Below are 19,388 nucleotides of genomic sequence, written 5' to 3' on the forward strand. Positions count from 1 at the left end.
CCAGGCGGAGCTCTCGGGAGCGCGCATCCAGTCTTGGGCAGACAGTCGACCGGAGAGGGTGTGCGAACGGTCTTTTAACGTTTGCGGTCTTATAATCGTGTTTTTTGCCGTCTCGAAGTCGCTCAACATCAGAGGTCAACATGCGCGAGATCGTGCACCTGCAAGCCGGACAGTGCGGCAATCAGATCGGAGCGAAGGTATAATTAGATCCGTTTTCTCACGGGCTATGTGTAGCATATTGACATAATTTCAATACAAAGATAGACAACAATGCATGTTTTGTCTGCGTTTTTTTCTTCGAAAAATCAATTGATTTGTGCGTAGCTGTCGAATCCCTTGCAGTTGTCCCAATAGGCAGTCGGATGAGAATAAAAAAATGCGTCATTTTTTTAACAGTCCATCGACGACGGATTAATTTGTTGACAAATTGTACCGACATCGCGTTATTTTGCTCAGATGAATGAAGATGCGCGTCTCGCGCTGGCTATCAGAGGGGTGTGGCCGACTCAGTACGTGCTGTCAATAGATTTACATTATTCATGTATCCCGAACAGACATACTACGAAACATTCCTTTTAAAAAACTGTTGTGTTAATAATATTTTCCTCAAAACATCAGATATCGTTTAATGTGCTCTCCAGTGAGACGAGATGCTCTCACGCGTTTGCTATTGTTCTGTGGGGGAGGGGTCGTTCTTCCCACGAAATATTGGGATATTCAAAATATGCGTTTTAAATTCAGTGTGTAAAATAAGAAAAAGTCTTGATTGTTGTTGACATGCCATTTGGCAGATAATGGAGATCTTCCTTGTCAGATAATTAAAGTTAATTGTTAAATGAAAGTTTTTAAAATACATTCTCTCTCTTTCAGTTCTGGGAGGTGATCAGCGATGAACACGGGATCGACCCGACAGGCACCTATCACGGAGACAGTGACCTGCAGCTGGACCGCATCAGTGTGTACTACAATGAGGCTTCTGGTGGGTACATCGCCATGGCAACCAACAGGGGCAGTCACACGTCTGATGCCTGTACTGAGCTATGACGTCACACAAATACACACCATCTTACCCTGTTATGAATGCCCGTTCTGTAGATTCAGATTGTTGAGAAAGCAGGTTCAGCAAACACATTAACAACGATTCAATGGGGTCACGATGAAGACAGCATCACGATATTCTGATAAAAATGCTTGAAATGAAACTGGAGAAGAAATGTAACTGAAAATACAACTAAAACGTATTTATTTACAATACATTTACAAAAGATTTTTGTTTTGGATAAAGGTTCAATTGCTTTAATTGAATCTTCTATTTGTATGTTTTGAATTGATTACGAATAAGGAAAATAAATAAGGAATTAAAATGATAAAACATTACTGTCTATGAATTTGTGTTTTCAGGGGGGAAGTATGTACCTCGAGCCATTCTCGTGGATCTAGAACCCGGAACCATGGACTCTGTCCGCTCGGGTCCTTTCGGACAGATATTCAGACCCGATAACTTTGTCTTTGGTAATTTTATCTCGTAAGGGAATATCAAAACTCGTACAGTGTTTCTCAAATGTGCAGTATTTCTAGCATTTGTCTTGTGTCTCAGGTCAGAGCGGAGCGGGTAATAACTGGGCTAAAGGTCATTACACTGAAGGAGCGGAGCTGGTGGACTCCGTTCTGGATGTGGTCCGTAAAGAGGCGGAGAGCTGCGATTGCCTGCAGGGCTTCCAGCTCACACACTCGCTGGGAGGAGGAACGGGCTCGGGCATGGGCACCCTCATGATCAGCAAGATCCGCGAAGAGTACCCCGACCGCATCATGAACACCTTCAGCGTGGTACCCTCGCCCAAAGTGTCCGACACCGTGGTGGAGCCCTACAACGCCACACTGTCCGTCCACCAGCTGGTGGAGAACACGGACGAGACGTACTGCATCGACAACGAAGCGCTGTACGACATCTGCTTCCGCACACTCAAGCTCACCACTCCCACATACGGTGACCTTAACCACCTTGTCTCAGCCACCATGAGCGGGGTCACCACCTGCCTGAGGTTCCCCGGGCAGCTGAACGCCGACCTCCGCAAGCTGGCCGTCAACATGGTGCCCTTCCCCCGTCTGCACTTCTTCATGCCCGGCTTCGCTCCTCTCACCAGCAGGGGGAGCCAGCAGTACCGCGCCCTCTCCGTCCCTGAGCTCACCCAGCAGATGTTCGATGCCAAGAACATGATGGCCGCCTGCGACCCGCGTCACGGACGCTACCTGACGGTGGCCGCCGTGTTCCGTGGCCGCATGTCCATGAAGGAGGTGGACGAGCAGATGCTCAACGTGCAGAACAAGAACAGCAGCTACTTCGTCGAGTGGATCCCTAACAACGTGAAGACGGCCGTTTGTGACATCCCGCCGCGCGGGCTCAAGATGTCTGCCACCTTCATCGGCAACAGCACGGCCATCCAGGAGCTGTTCAAGCGCATCTCCGAGCAGTTCACCGCCATGTTCCGCCGCAAGGCTTTCCTTCACTGGTACACCGGCGAGGGCATGGACGAGATGGAGTTCACCGAGGCCGAGAGCAACATGAACGACCTGGTGTCCGAGTACCAGCAGTACCAGGACGCCACTGCTGAGGAGGGAGAGTTTGAGGAGGAGGGTGAAGAGGAGGCTGCCTGATCTCCTTCACGTTCAGATCTTTCATCTTCGGCTTCATTCATCCATTTACTCATATTGCAGGTCCATCTTCTCACCTCGCCATCATCTGTGCTCTTAACCTTCTAGATATTATTTCAGCACTGTCACATTCTCAACTTCCTCATCCTCAAACGATTTTGGATTCACAGAATAAATGCGACCAATCTGATGCTCAAAGTTGTGTCTCTTGAGATTATTTGGCATCTTTTGACTTTCTCATTTTTATTGGGGATTATTCGTTTAAAAATAATAGGCATGAAAATGAAAATTAAAGTTTTTAGGAGGATCTATTGACAGAAATGCATTATAATATACAAAACTAATTCTTCATTGGTATATAAAGACCTTACATAATGAAGCGTTATATTTTTAATACCTTAGAATAAGATGTTTTATATCTACATGGAGAGCGGCCCTTCATACATTGAATTTGCCGCCATGTTTTGTACAGAAGCCCTAAACGGATAAACAACTCTACAACTTGCGTTTCTGTCCAGATGGGATACAGTTACCTCCACTGGACATGCGCACTTCAATGCCGCATATTTTTTGTCATGATGAAAACAGTTGATTAATATGTTTTATTATTGTAAGGTTAAGGTTGTAGGCGTATCTAATGTAATTTATTGTAATTACATGGCAAGATTTCGCCCCACAACCGGGCTTCTGGCCGCATCCCTTCAAGCAACACGCAGCATAATGCCTACCTGCAGTTCCTCAACTCTACGCGAGAGGGTGCGTTTTCACATTTTAAAATTAAAATAAAAAAAACAGTTTCACTTCACTTGCAAACCATCCTCACAGTCACTTACAGGGTTGACTTAAAGTATATTGTGACAGTGTGAGAGCAAGGCTGTTTAAATAAGATTACATCTGGTTACACCTGTTGATTCAGCACATGTTCAATGCATTTAGAGTTAGAAGAGAGAGAGAATATATAACAGGCAATACAAATGTTGAGGTCCATTCATATTGCTTCTCGCAGATTCGTTTTTTTTCAAATGATGCTAAAACGAAGGCGTTCTCATGAAAGTGTTTGCATATGAAGTTAAAGTCTCACCAAAAAATGACAATTCTGATGGCATTTCATCACCCTCGTGTCATTTCAAATAAGTAAGAGTTTCCTTCTAATGCAGAACACAAAAGAAGATATTTTGAAGAATGTTGGTGACCAAACAACATTGAACACCTTTCAAATCCATTGTACGGACATTTCTCAAAGTATCATCTTTTGTGCTTCACAGAAAAAAAGAGTCACATACACATGAGGGTGGATGCTGGCACAAATGATGCAAAACAGGACTAAAGATGCTGCTCATCATTGACAATGTGAAATTGTTCAGATATTTGTGTGAAAACCTGTTGTGGAGAAATAGGCCACACATACACACACACACAGAGATCAGGAAGTGCCGTCTTGCTAGTTGGCGGAATTGGTTGCTTGGTGTGAGGATGTGTGTGTGCACAGTGTGCGTTGATGTGTGTTATTAAAAGATCTGATGACTCCGGTCAGCTGAAGCCCTGAACATCACGGATGGGCCTCAGGACACACCTGCAACATGGGTTCAAGGATAAAGTAAGATTCTCGTGTTGTATCTTTCTGATCCCCTCTCTCTATTTGTTCATGTTGTGGTCATGTATGCTCACTTCCTCTTCCTCACTCTGTTCATTCTCAAATGCGAGACTGTCTGCCGTATCACAACTTAATAATTCAACTTATTTTCATAAAAGCAACAACTTTTGAAAAGTACTGTTGCACTGGAAAATCCGCAGGCGAGCAGATTCAGAATTTTGAAGTATATCAAAAGCGTAAAAGTAAAATGTGGAAAAGCTAGTGGAGCATTTCTTAGGTTTTATTTTTTGCAATGGCTTTAAATCATCTGTTGACAATGTGGTTTCAAGTTCACGCAACTGCGCAAAGCAGATTTTAAGTTCTTCATGGTCTTTGGAACAATGTTGCACATTTTGATTGTCTCTCTTATTTTACACACTTGATTCCAAACATCATCTTGATTTAAGAGAGGGATCAATGAATTGGGTGTGTCATGTGCGATGCTGTGGTCCATGATCAAAACCTACTTTAGTGTGACATCACATTAACTAATAGTTCACTGAAATCTGACAAAGTGTCAAAGTAGTGTTTATTTTTACAGTTTGTCTTTTTGCTCAAAAGTATGCTTGCTCTTTCTTTCTTAAAGTGACAGTTCACCCAAAATTTTAATTCTGTGATCATTTACACACCCTCTGGTTTGGAATGACAAGAGGGTGAGTAAATGTTGACAGATTATTTATTTTTTTGGGGGGTGAACTATCCAATGGTTAAGTCAATGGATGCCAGTGATGTTTGTTAACTAACGTTGTTCCAGAATGTCTTCATAAAGTCTTGAATTGAGATGGCATTCTCCATTAAATAAGGATAGATCTTTCATTTTAAGGTGAACTATCCCAAAATGAACATACTTGCTACTTTATGCATGTACACTGTAAAACACTTTAAATAACGTTACTGTTTTGTTTTGTAGAGTTGTTGTGTCTTTTTGAAATACGGTAAAATATGTCAAATAAGACATTTATAGACTGCATAAGAACCATGTAATTTTTCTTACTATTTTATGTTTTTTTTCTGGTGCACCATGCTGCGGCGATGTTATCTATTTTTTATATTTGTCCCACAGTGTAGGTTTTAAGCAGGACATTCCTGTGCCACTGTATCGCACAGCTGCCCGATATCAAAGAAACATCTGTTATGTAGGCTACACAGTACGACCACATTTCATATGTCATGATTTTGAAAGATCATTTGAATAAGAATTCCACACCACCAACACACAATATTATTGACTTCATTTGTATTATACTTGAGACTTCATTCATACCCGGAAGCACTGGCATTCATATCAAGCGACTCTTTTTGTTCGCTGCTAAACTGGAACGTGTTTAACCACATCCTGCAGCATAAATGAAACGCATCATGTCGCGTGATTCACATTGGTGTGCATCGTCTGTTTTGAGTGTCAGTATTTACTATGAGTTCCGTTGAATGCAAAATGACCTTGCTGAGTGTGATGTTGTTGTTCGTAGGAAAAACCCTGACAAAACCTTCTACTGGCTCTTTCAAGCCTCGTCTCCAATTGCCAGAGATAAAGGTGGGTACACACACGCACGGCTATGTCTTCTCAGAAAGACTTACTTCCTGTCATGTGACCCGAGGCAGAAAAAACACACAGCTGATACACTCGCATCAAACTGAAAGAAAGTGAAGTATGCTAGAGTCTCCTGACAGGGTGGAGAGAGTAAACACACTGCCAATCTAAAGAGAGAGAGAGACAAATGAGAGTAATTCTGGTCTGAGGCCCGAGCTCGGTTTATATGAGGTCTGGATGTAGATACCAAGCCTGGTTAGCGTAAAAGGATAAATTTTGACCTTTTTTTAACCACATCCTCTTGAATGTTTTTTAAGCGTTTGTGTGTGTGATCTCTTGATCCGAATAGATCCTGACGTGTTGTACCAGTTCCCTGAAGACTTCAGTGATGAGGTTGGTACTGTAGACACAGCGTGGTCTGAATCTTTCATCTGTCCCAGTCACACAAATATTTTCTTCCAGAAAAGGGTTTAGAAAAAGTGGTATGAAAATCAATAATCCGTGCCTGAGTAAAAGATATTTATGTTATAAATGTGTTGTAACATGGAGGCCAACTGGAACATCGATGTGTCTGGGAGATGTTCAGGATAGGAGGTGACACTTGGTGATAACTTGGTGATAACCCTTCTAATGTTCTCCTACAGGAATCTCTGAGGTCCTTACCACGCTTCTGCTTTCCCTACGACATCGAGAGGTAAAATGTATTCATATTTGCTTATGTAACTTTATGCATTTGGCAGATGCTTTTATCCAAAGCAATTTACCGCGCATCCCGTAACATTTCACCTGGAAATGAAACCCCTAAGATCGCACTGCTAACACAATGTCAGCTCATTCATTCACTTAAATATTTTGTAAATGTCATGATTTATTTAATTATTGATTAATTGGCAGGGTGAAGGACACTGTTGCCGTGCAGCACTTCACGTTTGTCTTGACAGATCTGGAGGGATGTCAGCGTTTTGGATTCTGCAGACTCACGACCAGCTCTCAGACGTGCATGTGTATACTCAGGTCGAAACTCTCTCTTACGAAATAAGAAGTACTCAAGTGTACTAATGCATTAATGCAGGGTTAAAGAGACAGACCCAGCGTTTTGACCCAATGCTAGGTTGCAAATGAGCGGCCATTTTTCTTTTTTCAAGAGGTGTAAATTGAAGTATGTATATAAAGTTTTTTTGAAGAGTTTGGTTCCAAAATGAAATAACTTTTTCTAAAATCCTGTTTTTTATTATGTCGTCACGTTTTTATTGTGTTAGTTAGCTGTATTTTATTAATATTAATTATTTAAAGTTATTGTGGCTTAAATCAAAACAAGCCAACTGCAGTTTGATTGATATTAATTGGAATGCACAAAAAAATATATTTTTGGAACATTTTAGAAACGGAGTTATCTTATTTGGGAACCAAACTCTTTAAATAAAAAGTGGCCCCAAGTATTACTGATAAAGTACAGTACATAGACATTATACTCACTACATAAAGTATGATTACATTATGGTTACATTAAAAGTATGAATACACTCTTAAAAATTAAGATGCTTCAAAGGTTCTTCACATGCCCTAAAATCATTTTAAGTTTCACAAAGAACCATTCAGTCAAAGGTTATTTAAAGAACCCTGTCTTTATTACCTTCTTCATGATCTGAAGAACCTTTTGTTATGATTTGAGGCATGATTGGCCAGTTATTCAGTGCCTAGTGATTGGTCGAATACTGCAAGCGTGTGACAGAAATGTAACGCCTCTTAACATATTTGGAACATCAGGTTCGTCCACCTACTTGCGTATACATTTGGACGGTCTTAGTCAAATCATACCACGAACTTAGATTTGTGGGGGTGTGGTAACACGAGGCGCTTCAGGCAGGTCTGGGTATTTGCTTTTAGATAGAATGCATCTTTTGTTCCAACACTTTAATTTTGGCAATTTTACATGTCTTATACATGCATGGGCAACTTATAACACACCAAAGAAAAGACACCGAAAAAAACTTGTTCGTGCCATATGATCCCTTTAATAAAATGATCTTGATGCTTATTTTCGAATGGTCAACTCTTGAGCACATGATCTAAAGCGCATACTTTGTCCACAACAGTTATTTGCCGTGGTTTGAGGTCTTTTACAAACTTCTGAACAGTCTAGCAGACTACATGACTAAAGGACAGGTGAGACGATCCCTACACTATATAAACCCTTTTCACACTGTCTATATATTGTGTCACATTTCCATCTGTGTAATACTCCGACAGACCAACGAGATGACAGAACTCCTGTCTCTGCTGCACAATCACCCTGTACCGCCAGCCATCGGATCAATCACTTTACAGATGGTAAGTCACTCATTTGCAGGAGGAAGTTCTGCTTATGACATCGCATGTGTGATATCACAATCAGGTTCATGTGTTGTTCACTGAGGGAGGGAAGCTACAAATCCGCAGTGAGATGCCTGGCATATGTGGACACACTCCAATAGGGGAGGAGTCAGAGGGGGTGAGTCCCAGACCGGTGGACTAAACCTTCGCTAAACCGCCAATACTAAAGCAAAATAACCCCTCGTGTTCGCCAGCGTACTAAATGAAACATTCACTGATGTGGATACTAATCATGAGTTGTTTGTGACATAAAACACTAACATGAGAGTGAGACACGTGTGCTTGAACTTTCAGTAACCACTGAATTTTGATTCATCTAACCTGAAACCTTCAGTACAGATCCTCTTTCACATGCTCTGCTTCTGTTGTTTTATTGTAGCTTTGTTCATATTTTGATTGTTAGCTTTACATTTATATTGTTATTTTTAATGTTCCATTTAAATTTTTTTGTTAAATGCCTTTTGTCATTTTATTATATACTTATTTTTAATATGGTCTAAATGTTTACATTTTATTTAAGTTAAGCCTATTTAAATGATTTCTTTGTTATGAATAAACAATGAGAATTATTTTTTAATAATGTTAAGACCTTTACTTCTTTCAGAATACTTCTAATTTGAGTCAACCACAATAATAAACGATCCAAATTGGCCATATTGTTTGGCTTTGTGACTTTTATTTTAATACCAACTGTAGCTTTTTGTTTCTTTCCATCAGATCCCATACTTTATTGCTCCAGATCCCAAAGCCCTGCCTTCTATTCCAGAGAATGTGAGTTCATTTGTCCATAAATCCAACCGCCCATTTAATCCGTGTGTCTTTGCATCATCCATTCCAGCTAATTATGTTTTAAATCCATGTTTTATTTTTATTTCATCATGTGTTAATGTTTGCATGTGTGTGTGTCTGCGTATCAGAGGAATCTGACCGAGCTGGTGGTCGCAGTGGACGTTGGAAATCTCCTGCAGCTTTACGCCAGCATGCTGTTTGAGAGACGCATTCTCATCTACTGCAGTAAACTCAGCACAGTGAGTCTGAATCACCAGCCGTCAATGAAATGAACAGCATGGCGACAATGTGTTTCAGTCCATCATAAAAAACTGTGAATACCGCTCAGCGCTTGCTTTAGTCTGTCGTACATCCAATGAAAGAGACAAAAGAATGCATTCAAGCTGCTTGCTTTGATCATCAGAACATTTGAATTTGAATTAACAAACATGTTTATTGAATATATGAATATGCACCTATTTTGTGTTATTTTAGCTTACAGCCTGCGTGCACGCGTGTAATGGAATGCTCTTTCCCATGTACTGGCAACACATCTTCATTCCCGTCCTTCCACCGCACCTGCTGGACTACTGCTGGTGAGAACACACACCATGACCCGTCCACCCACTCTCAAAAGGCGTATTAACACGTGTGAACATGTCATATAAATACATTATGTATCACTAGCTACGTTTCCAAAGTTGCAAATTTTAATTATGCGCACCTGCTGGAATATCGGATAAAACATTTGCGGTTAGGCAATGGTTTCTATCCAATGAGTCAGTAGTAACTTCATGATAATTTATTGCCAAATAACACAGAGAAAACCTCTCGGTGTTCGCCATTGTGTTGTCACGTGATCACTGCAGAGGCAAAATCATGTAACTATTTTGATGCACTTTGACGATTTTATTTACGTACAGAAGAGTCACATTTTAAATTGGAAAAATATCGAACTCTTAGGCCATCTATGAAATGTGATGCTATTGTCTAATTGGATTCAATGATCTATGCTAAGCTATGCTAATACTGCCATCGCCATTCCCGAAGATATGCTTGAAAAGATTCCAAAACTTTAAAACTCAACTTATTAACTCTGGGGGAGTTGGAGAATGAGTGTTTCTTTAAACAGATTTTAAGAATTTATGCACATGTTTGTGATGTTTTGTAATAATCAGAACTGCGAATTAAAATTGGAGGACGGAAACATAGCTATTTTGTGTTGGTTGTGCGTTAAATAAAAGTGACAACGCAAGATAAAAGTAACACAACGACATGTGTTAAGAAATAAGAGAGATTGTGTTTCATTTTAAGACAACATATTTTAGAGTGCACGTGAAGGCCATGCTGTGTCTAATGTTCCGTTTTTGTTCAATCTCTATAGTGCCCCGATGCCGTACCTCATTGGAGTCCATTCCAGCCTGGCCGAGGTACAAGAAAACCTTTGAATTCCTTCTTCTCACATGCAAACGTGTTTACACTCGCAATTATTATGGTCTGTTATGTGTGCTGTAGAGAGTGAAGAGTCGAGCTTTGGAAGATGTGGTCATTCTAACGTAGACACAAACACTTTGGAGTCGCCCTACCAGGACCTGAAAAAGATCCCAGCTGATGTGGTGAGACTGCATTATGTCTTTTGATTCATGATTGTAAATTTAACTGAAATTGACCACGCCTTCATAGTCCATCATTGATTGAAATCACACGCCACTATCATTGTTTTCTGTAAATTTATGACAAAGGTTAACGTTTTCACTGTTGTATGGTAGAGGGTGCTGTTATGCATTTTTCTACACATCTACACAAAAACATTTTTAGCTTTTTGTTCAAGTGTTATTTTTATATTAATTTAAAATGAGGGTCTCTTTTTTTCATTTAAATAAGTTCACACATTACAGGCGCAGTTTGTAAAATCTGCTGCTACATTCAATACAGATATGTTCATAACAAAAACAACGGCGTAGCTTGATAATGATGGAAAAGAGTGTGGATTAATAACTCCTCTGCTAATAATCAATCAAACGTGAATGAGAAATCAGGTTTATGGATGATGTAAATTAACAAAGTTTTATAAATGTTGCGTTCGATGACGTAAATTTATTTCATTATAATGAGTTAGACGTAATTCATCACATTAATTTATTACTATTTAATCAGACGTTCTAAAAACAATCACTGCTTGTTCAGTATATATATACACATGACAGAAAAAGTCATTCAAACAATATGACTAACCTTGTTGATCGACATAGTAATCATGCGTTTTCTGTCAGTAAAGGAATCTAAACAGTTGCTCACCTGTCTAGTAAAACACATGCATTACTTTTTATTTGATTCTTTTTTATTTCCACTTCCCTTAATCATTTAAACTTCTGCATCCTATTTGCCACCTCAAATCGGGAACTGTATTGTCAACTGTAGCTCAGTGGTAAGAGCATTGCGTCAATAATGCAAGGTCATGGGTTCAATCCCAGGGGATTGCACATACCTATGTATAAATGTATAGGACATTGCAATGTAAGTCGCTTTGGATAAAAGCGTCTGCCAAATGCCTAAATGTAAATGTATAAATGTGTGTAGGTGGCAGGACTGAAGGTCAGGCTGAAGAAACAGGCAGCGCTGGTGGGCTCGGGGGTTTCTCGTGCTTTTCTCAGATCTCAGGCTCTGCTGTTCGGAGGCTACAGGGACGCTTTACAATGTGCTGATGTGAGTGACACACAATGACGTAAACAAATCTTGACATTCAAATTCATAATTGTCATGTTCACTCGCAATGATTCTGTTTCGACTTTGAAGGAAGGGCCGGTCGTGTTCTGTAAGGAGATATTCCTGAACCATAAGTCTCAAAGTATGAAGGAGTTTTTAGAAAGCGCTGTTCACCTTCAGTGTTTCAAAGAGGTACTGTAGCTACAAACATACACGAATAAAACCTCCTTATATTCCTTATTCTGGTTTGTTTAGTTGTGTTTAGTGTAAATGCATCTGTTCAGGCATAATTCTGTCAGCCACAATGTGTTAATTTGTGTTGTGTTAGAATTTTTTTATCATACTCATTATATCTTCTGTTAATAGTTTTTTTAAGTTTCTATTATATTTAAGTATGTTGCAACTTTAGTAAGCTCGTTTTGTTTACTAATTTAAAATACAATTTGCTTGTAACTTGGCAAGATGCAGTTTTCCAGCATTGCTCTACGGGGAATTTTCTCCCAAATTAAGATGAATAAATGACAAGATGAAATTGAATTAACAACTTTATTAGAGAAAACTGTATGCAACATGGGTGACGAAACCAAAAATAAAATGAAACATTTAATTTTAAGTGACAATGCACCATTCCAAACTGTTCTGTAAATAGAAAAGACAAAAAGGCACATAAATAAAATATTGTTTTTAGTTTATTGATGGCCGGCTGGAAATGCTGAACCAAGGCAAAGAGCTGGATGATGTGTTTGAAGAAGAGGTTCTGCATTTTGAATCTTCATCAGGTGAGTCTTTTCCTTTACTGTAGGTGTGTGTGTAACAGAACATTTCAGCGCTAATTCATATCTGCAATCTTTTCCAGCTGGTTCTAACTTGTGTCGGCATTTGGTTGGAAATTTGAAGGTAGGTTTTATTCTGACATTCAGTCCATAACTCCTATAAACTCATCCCAAAATGGGATTCTCTGAATCTGTTCCACATTTGTGAAATGATCTGCCCGCTGCTACAAGATCAGCAGATATAGCCATCTTTAAGAATGGGCTGAAAACACATCTCTTCTGTTATCACCTGACCGATCAGTTCTGACCTCTATTTATTTTCTACTCTTTCTATCCTTGAAAACGTAGCTTTGTATAGTACTGTGCTGGGCTATATGAGACCAGTTTTTACTGCACTTATGCTTTTTGTTGTCCTTATGTTGTTGCAATTGCTTCTATTGTTCACGCCATTTGTAAGTTGCTTTGCATTAAAGCGTCCGCTAAATGACTAAAATTGTAATAACTATTAATAACTTCTCCAAGAATCTTTAGTTTTGCTTGAATAAAATACGAACTTACAGTATATATACCTTTATATATAGTATATTTTACAGTATACACTATGCTTACTTTGCATTTTGTTTAAATACAATAAGCAGCATGTGGTATATGTACTGTACAACATACTAGTATTTTATTCTGAAGGCAGCCTCCTTTGCTCTTCACAGAAAGGGGGTGGAGCCTTGATTGTGACATGCAAGTCTACAGCTAACAAAGCAGTGAGTTCTTTTAATCATTGATTAGTTACATTTCCTGTCAAGCATTTACTTATTTTTATTCTTTCATTCAGACTAAATATCACAACAAATTTGGGCTGAAAAACCTTCTGTCGTCAAAGGTGAGTCATTTCTTTTATTACGGTCTATATGAAGATGCTTCTGTATGCATACTTTTTCATTTGTGTGTGTGTGTCTTGAATTCCGTCTCTCAGGTTCACACTGAATCCCACATGTTGCAGAGAGGAGGGTCCGTTTGTGGGCCGCACACGTATCGCCTCATCCAATCAGATTCCCTACAGAACCGGCTACCGATCACGCAGCACTTTGGGAGGGTGAGTGACACCTGGAGGCAGATGCATCTGAAATTGTTTGCAAAATACCTTTTCGACATCTTTTATATGCTAATATTCTAGAGTTTACTGTGTGGCACTGTGGATGTGATTGGTTGATGTTTTTGTATAATGGCGCTAAGCTTTATAATAATCGACCTGTGTTGTTTTAAGCCTCTCACACAATCTCACATCTCAACCACAATTTTAAGTCAAATGCATATTTCATATTTATTTATTTATGGCAAGTAGCTGTCAATGCACTATAATAACTGAACTCCTAAACTGTTCCAATAAAGGTGTTAAAAAGGTTCTTCACAGGGATGCCATAGAACAAGGGTATTCAAGTAAAGTTCCAAGAGGTCCGGTCTTTAAAAAAATTCTTCCAAAGGGAGGTCCGGACAATATGTTTTTGAAAATAAATAAACATTTAATCAATTTAGCCCCGTTGGATATGTAGTATATACTGTATAAAAGAAATGTTCTTTTATCAGGCCATTTATTTTATATTTTGATATCCACAGAATGTATTGTAGGCTCTGTGGCTTTAGGGGGATGCCCTCTCAATAGAAGTCTGATAATAAATGTAAAAACTATTGACAACATGCAAACAGCAAATGTAACGTAACAATTAAAATGCTCTCATCATAAACAGAAAACAAAGTTACTAACTAAATTAGCATTTCCATGCCATTCATACCAGAACAACTTCTTTTTAAAAAAAAATCCCAATTGGAACATTGTTCATTACTATATGCGACCCTGCTTGAAACCCAGCAAAAGTCCTTCATAAAATCATCCTACACAATAGTCTGTGAAAATAAACTAGATCTTCAATACTGACTGAATAATGCCAAAATCTCAGTGAAGTTAATGCTTAAAATTCATCTTTGATGCTTGTTATCTAAAAATCAATTGGATTATGAGACTTTAGCCTGGGTTTTCACAGGGTCACAAATGTTATCATGTTGATCAATAATGCTAATGCTACAGTGCCTTGCGAAAGTATTCGGCCCCCATGAACTTTGCGACCTTTTGCCACATTTCAGGCTTCAAACATAAAGATATGAAACTGTAATTTTTTGTGAAGAATCAACAACAAGTGGGACACAATCATGAAGTGGAACGAAATTTATTGGTTATTTCAAACTTTTTTTAACAAATAAAAAACTGAAAAATTGGGCGTGCAAAATTATTTAGCCCCCTTAAGTTAATACTTTGTAGCGCCAACTTTTGCTGCGATTACAGCAGTAAGTCTCCATCAGTTTCGCACATCGAGAGACTGAAATTTTTGCCCATTCCTCCTTGCAAAACAGCTCGAGCTCAGTGAGTTTGGTTGGAGAGCATTTGTGAACAGCAGTTTTCAGTTCTTTCCACAGATTCTCGATTGGATTCAGGCTGACTTTGACTTGGCCATTCTAACATCTGGATATGTTTATTTGTGAACCATTCCATTGTAGATTTTGCTTTATGTTTTGGATCATTGTCTTGTTGGAAGACAAATCTCCGTCCCAGTCTCAGGTCTTTTGCAGACTCCATCAGGTTTTCTTCCAGAATGGTCCTGTATTTGGCTCCATCCATCTTCCCATCAATTTTAACCATCTCCCCTGTCCCTGCTGAAGAAAGGCAGGCCCAAACCATGATGCTACCACCACCATGTTTGACAGTGGGGATGGTGTGTTCATGGTGATGAGCTGTGTTGCTTTGATGCCAAACATAACGTTTTGCATTGTTGCCAAAAAGTTCGATTTTGGTTTCATCTGACCAGAGCACCTTCTCCCACATGTTTGGTGTGTCTCCCAGGTGGCTTGTGGCAAACTTTAAACGACACTTTTTATGGATATCTTTAAGAAATGGCTTTCTTCTGGCCACTCTTCCATAAAGGCCAGATTTGTGCAGTATACGACTGATTGTTGTCCTATGGACAGAGTCTCCCACCTCAGCTGTAGATCTCTGCAGTTCATCCAGAGTGATCATGGGTCTCTTGGCTGCATCTCTGATCAGTCTTCTCCTTGTATGAGCTGAAAGTTTAGAGGGACGGCCAGGTCTTGTTAGATTTGCAGTGGTCTGATACTCCTTCCATTTCAATATTATTGCTTGCACAGTGCTCCTTGGGATGTTTAAAGCTTGGGAAATCTTTTTGTATCCAAATCCGGCTTTAAACTTCTCCACAACAGTATCTCGGACCTGCCTGGTGTGTTCCTTGTTCTTCATGATGCTCTCTGTGCTTTAAACAGACCTCTGAGACTATCACAGTGCAGGTGCCTTTATACGGAGACTTGATTACACACAGGTGGATTCTATTTATCATCATTAGTCATTTAGGTCAACATTGGATCATTCAGAGATCCTCACTGAACTTCTGGAGAGAGTTTGCTGCACTGAAAGTAAAGGGGCTAAATAATTTTGCACGGCCAATTTTTCAGTTTTTTATTTGTTAAAAAAGTTTGAAATATCCAATAAATTTCGTTCCACTTCATGATTGTGCCCCACTTGTTGTTGATTCTTCACAAAAAATTACAGTTTCATATCTTTATGTTTGAAGCCTGAAATGTGGCAAAAGGTCGCAAAGTTCAAGGGGGCCGAATACTTTCGCAAGGCACTGTAATTGAAGATAAAAACGTTACGGATGCAGCACGGAAAGGGTTCAGATGAAGCACATTTAGCGCTAGATAAAGATATTGGAGGACATAGCGGCAAAAGATCAATTGCATAAATGTTTCTGTAAGTAGGTGTAATGTGATACTCTGTTGTGAAGACGCGCGGTTCAATTAAAAAAACTAAAATAGTCAAAAGTTTTAAATGTTTTATTAGGCTCTCGCGGTCCATATCCGGATTGAAGATGACTGCCATAGAAGAACCATTTTTGGTTCAACAAAAAAACATTCAGCCAAAGGAGAACAATCTCATTCTTACATTTTTATAATCTAAAGAACCTTTTTTCGCCACAAAGAACTTTTTGTGAAACAGAGAAGCTTTAACATCCGAAGAACCTTTCTATGGAACCAACAGGTTTGGCATCGTAGAACCTTTTGAAGCACCTTTGTTTGTGACGACACAGGTTCTTCTGGCATTGGAAGCATCTTTATTTTTTAGGGTGTAGTGTTCACAGTACTGTACATTTCTTTTTTTAGTCTCGGCCACGTCGGCCAGCACGCAAGCACCCCGCCAAACACCATGACCAAAAGACGCAGGACATCCACCACAGCACCTGTGAGGACGGGTGAGAACAGATACAGATCCTATGCATCTTTGCCATTTCATAAATCGTTTACAACGTTTCTTTGCTAATGCGTTTGTGTGTTTTTTTTAGTGCAACAGAGGAGCCCGAGCTGTGTTCCGGATCTAGCCAGTTACCGGAAGACGATGATCTTTCTCTCATGTCGGATGCAGAAGAGATGGACCTGCTCGGAGAGATCTTCGACACTTTGAACACTCAGAGCTCCAGAGAACCGGGCTTACTGTACAGCACACGCAGTCTGGACTTCTTCGGCTCAGACAGCAGTGAATTCATCTCACGTGTAAGTCATTTAACAACAAAATACAGGTAAGTGTGAAAACAAAATAACACGCTCTCACCGTTTACATTTCTCTTTCAGAGGAGTCTGGCCGCACCCAGTCAGGAGAGTCTAAGTCCTTCTGTCGGAAACAGCGAGAGTCTGATGAGCTGGGAGGAGGAGCTAGAGGAGGGGTCGGGCCATCAGAGGGAGGAGTCTGAAATCTTGATCGACCCACCAGAAAAGTCTAAGTCAAGCTTCAAGGAGTTAGAGGAAAGTTTGTGTTCAGATGTACCAAGTTTAGGAGATGCGTCTTTGGACCTAAAGGTGGATTGTAAAGAGGAGCCTCTCTGGTTAACACAAGACGGAGTAAATGGAACAGTGGATGAGTGTGAGGAAAGTTTGGATATGGGGACAGTGGTTGAAGAGAAGCCGGTGGAAATGAAGATGCAAGCAGACAACAAACAAGAAACAACAGAGGATGATGTAGATGAACATCACAATGAGGACTTGAGAACCTCAGAGCACACTGAGGCGAAACAAAAGCTGTTTCAAGAAGCCACAACTGAAAGATACTCCCCCGTATCTGTCATTGTAGAGGAGAGGTCAGATAAAACGGCAGATGATGTGAAGGTCGAACGTCCATCACCTAGCACGTCAGCTACCGTAGCTCTGTTCCAGCCGCAAGTCTCACAGTCCAGGTCCTCGACTGACTCTTCAGTGCTCCGCACTAGTTTCAGAGGACAAGATTCTTCACGAGAAACTGCTTTGAGAAGTCACAAGGTCCATGTGGCATCCAGAATGCCAGCAGCGGGCACGCACACAGATGAACAAAGTTCAAGACCACCTCCAATACAGTTGCTAGATGAAGAGCAGGACAAGGCGCCAGTTAAAGTCTCAGAGTTGAAGAAGAGATTTGAATATTAACACAACAATAAACCAAGTGTATTCGAGTGTAACGATACCACAATATAAAAAAATCTGTCATCGTTTGTTCACCCTTGTGTGGTTGAAAACCTGCAAGGGACCCTTGCTTCAGATGAAGATCAAAGAAGATATTTTGAGAAACGTCTTCAAACGTCTTTGTGTTCTGCAGCTTATGATGACGTTTCATGTTTTTCTTTGGATCAGCTTGAAGTTATGAATTGTGTGCAACTATTGGGCCGATTTTGATTTCATGCTGACATACGTTTTAAATAAACCCTGCACAAATAAAATGCGTCTAACCCCATCTGACATCGGTAATCATTTATAGAACATTTATCGGAGAGGGCAAAGCTCTCTCTATCAAAGACCGAAAACATGAAACAAACATTGACACAACAAAATCATGAGTCTGAACATTCAATCCATCCAGAAAATATAGGTCATGTACCCCAAGATGCATTTTAATGAATTATCCATTATTACACGTGACTTCACATTATCTTGATCAACATAAGCTCATAACATCACAGAAAAAAATGTATTATAGACATTACAACAACACAAACCTAATACACAACAATTTATATTCAGGAAAAGTGCAAAGCATGTATTTGTGTGTCAGTGTACTGTTTTCATCTCCATGCAGCGGTCTTTAACTTCAACATAACTGTTGACATTGAAAGAATTCAGTAAGATATATGTAAACTCTTGGAGAAGTGACACCATCAGCTGGAGGTAAAGCTGCCATGTGTGATGTGCAGACTCCTTCCAAATCCCTCTCACGTAAATTCATTAAACCAAAAAATATATACAACAAAAGTGGAAGTGGTTCTCACACAGCTGTCAGCATTCATCATATCAATGCAAACCATTTGCATTTGCCAGTAGCTTCTGGTATCTTTAGCACGTTCATGAGTTCCTTCTTTAATTCATTTTTCAGTTGGTAACTGGGTGAATGTGCAGTATTCCTTCATCTCGGTCAAAAATGCTAAATAAATACCAACCACCCTTTAAATTGTTCTCCAAGACATCCACATGAAAATCACATGACTGTTTGGTGCGTCTGCCAAAGGGATAAAGTTGTCCAGGGATTCAGAAGTGATTCACTGATTCGATCAGGTTTTAGATGTAATTCACAGGTTCAACCAGGTTCCATTTGATTCACTAATTCAGTCAGGCTTTGGATCCGATTAGTTGATCCAGACCCTTTTCAGACCTGATTCTCCGATTCTATCAGGTTTCATGTCTGATTCACTGATTCAACAAACATGTTCACGGTGATTCTGATTCAGTTATTCAATCAGGTTTCAGGTCTGATCCACTGATTCAATAAAGTTTTAGATCTATTCACTAACTCAATCGAGATTTGCCTCTAATTCACTGATTCAGCCAGGTTTCATATCCGATTCACTGATCCAATCGGGTTTAGATGTAATTCACT

General features: G+C 39.8%; 2 protein-coding genes across 2 annotated transcripts; both read left to right on the forward strand.

Annotated features, from left to right (window-relative positions):
• zgc:65894 (uncharacterized protein LOC335798 homolog) lies at positions 1-2,850 on the forward strand. Its single transcript, XM_056765889.1, has 4 exons — positions 1-197; positions 871-979; positions 1,402-1,512; positions 1,598-2,850. The coding sequence occupies exons 1-4, from the start codon at positions 141-143 to the stop codon at positions 2,653-2,655; spliced, it is 1,335 nt and encodes a 444-aa protein (XP_056621867.1). The 5' UTR covers positions 1-140; the 3' UTR covers positions 2,656-2,850.
• Positions 2,851-4,106: 1,256 nt separating this feature from the next.
• Positions 4,107-18,251, forward strand: dennd1c (DENN domain containing 1C). The gene is given in 24 exon segments (XM_056765876.1): positions 4,107-4,249; positions 5,755-5,819; positions 6,166-6,209; positions 6,461-6,510; positions 6,711-6,830; positions 7,913-7,982; positions 8,067-8,147; positions 8,233-8,307; positions 8,907-8,960; positions 9,107-9,217; positions 9,453-9,553; positions 10,342-10,387; positions 10,473-10,506; positions 10,509-10,573; positions 11,538-11,663; positions 11,754-11,855; positions 12,352-12,442; positions 12,520-12,560; positions 13,144-13,194; positions 13,266-13,313; positions 13,407-13,526; positions 16,658-16,746; positions 16,837-17,044; positions 17,123-18,251. Coding segments are annotated over 24 exon segments (2,634 nt in total). The 5' UTR covers positions 4,107-4,232; the 3' UTR covers positions 17,948-18,251.
• The last annotated feature ends 1,137 nt before the right edge of the window (positions 18,252-19,388 follow it).

This window comes from Triplophysa dalaica, chromosome 2 (assembly GCF_015846415.1).
Source record: "Triplophysa dalaica isolate WHDGS20190420 chromosome 2, ASM1584641v1, whole genome shotgun sequence".
In the NCBI taxonomy this organism is placed as follows: domain Eukaryota; kingdom Metazoa; phylum Chordata; class Actinopteri; order Cypriniformes; family Nemacheilidae; genus Triplophysa; species Triplophysa dalaica.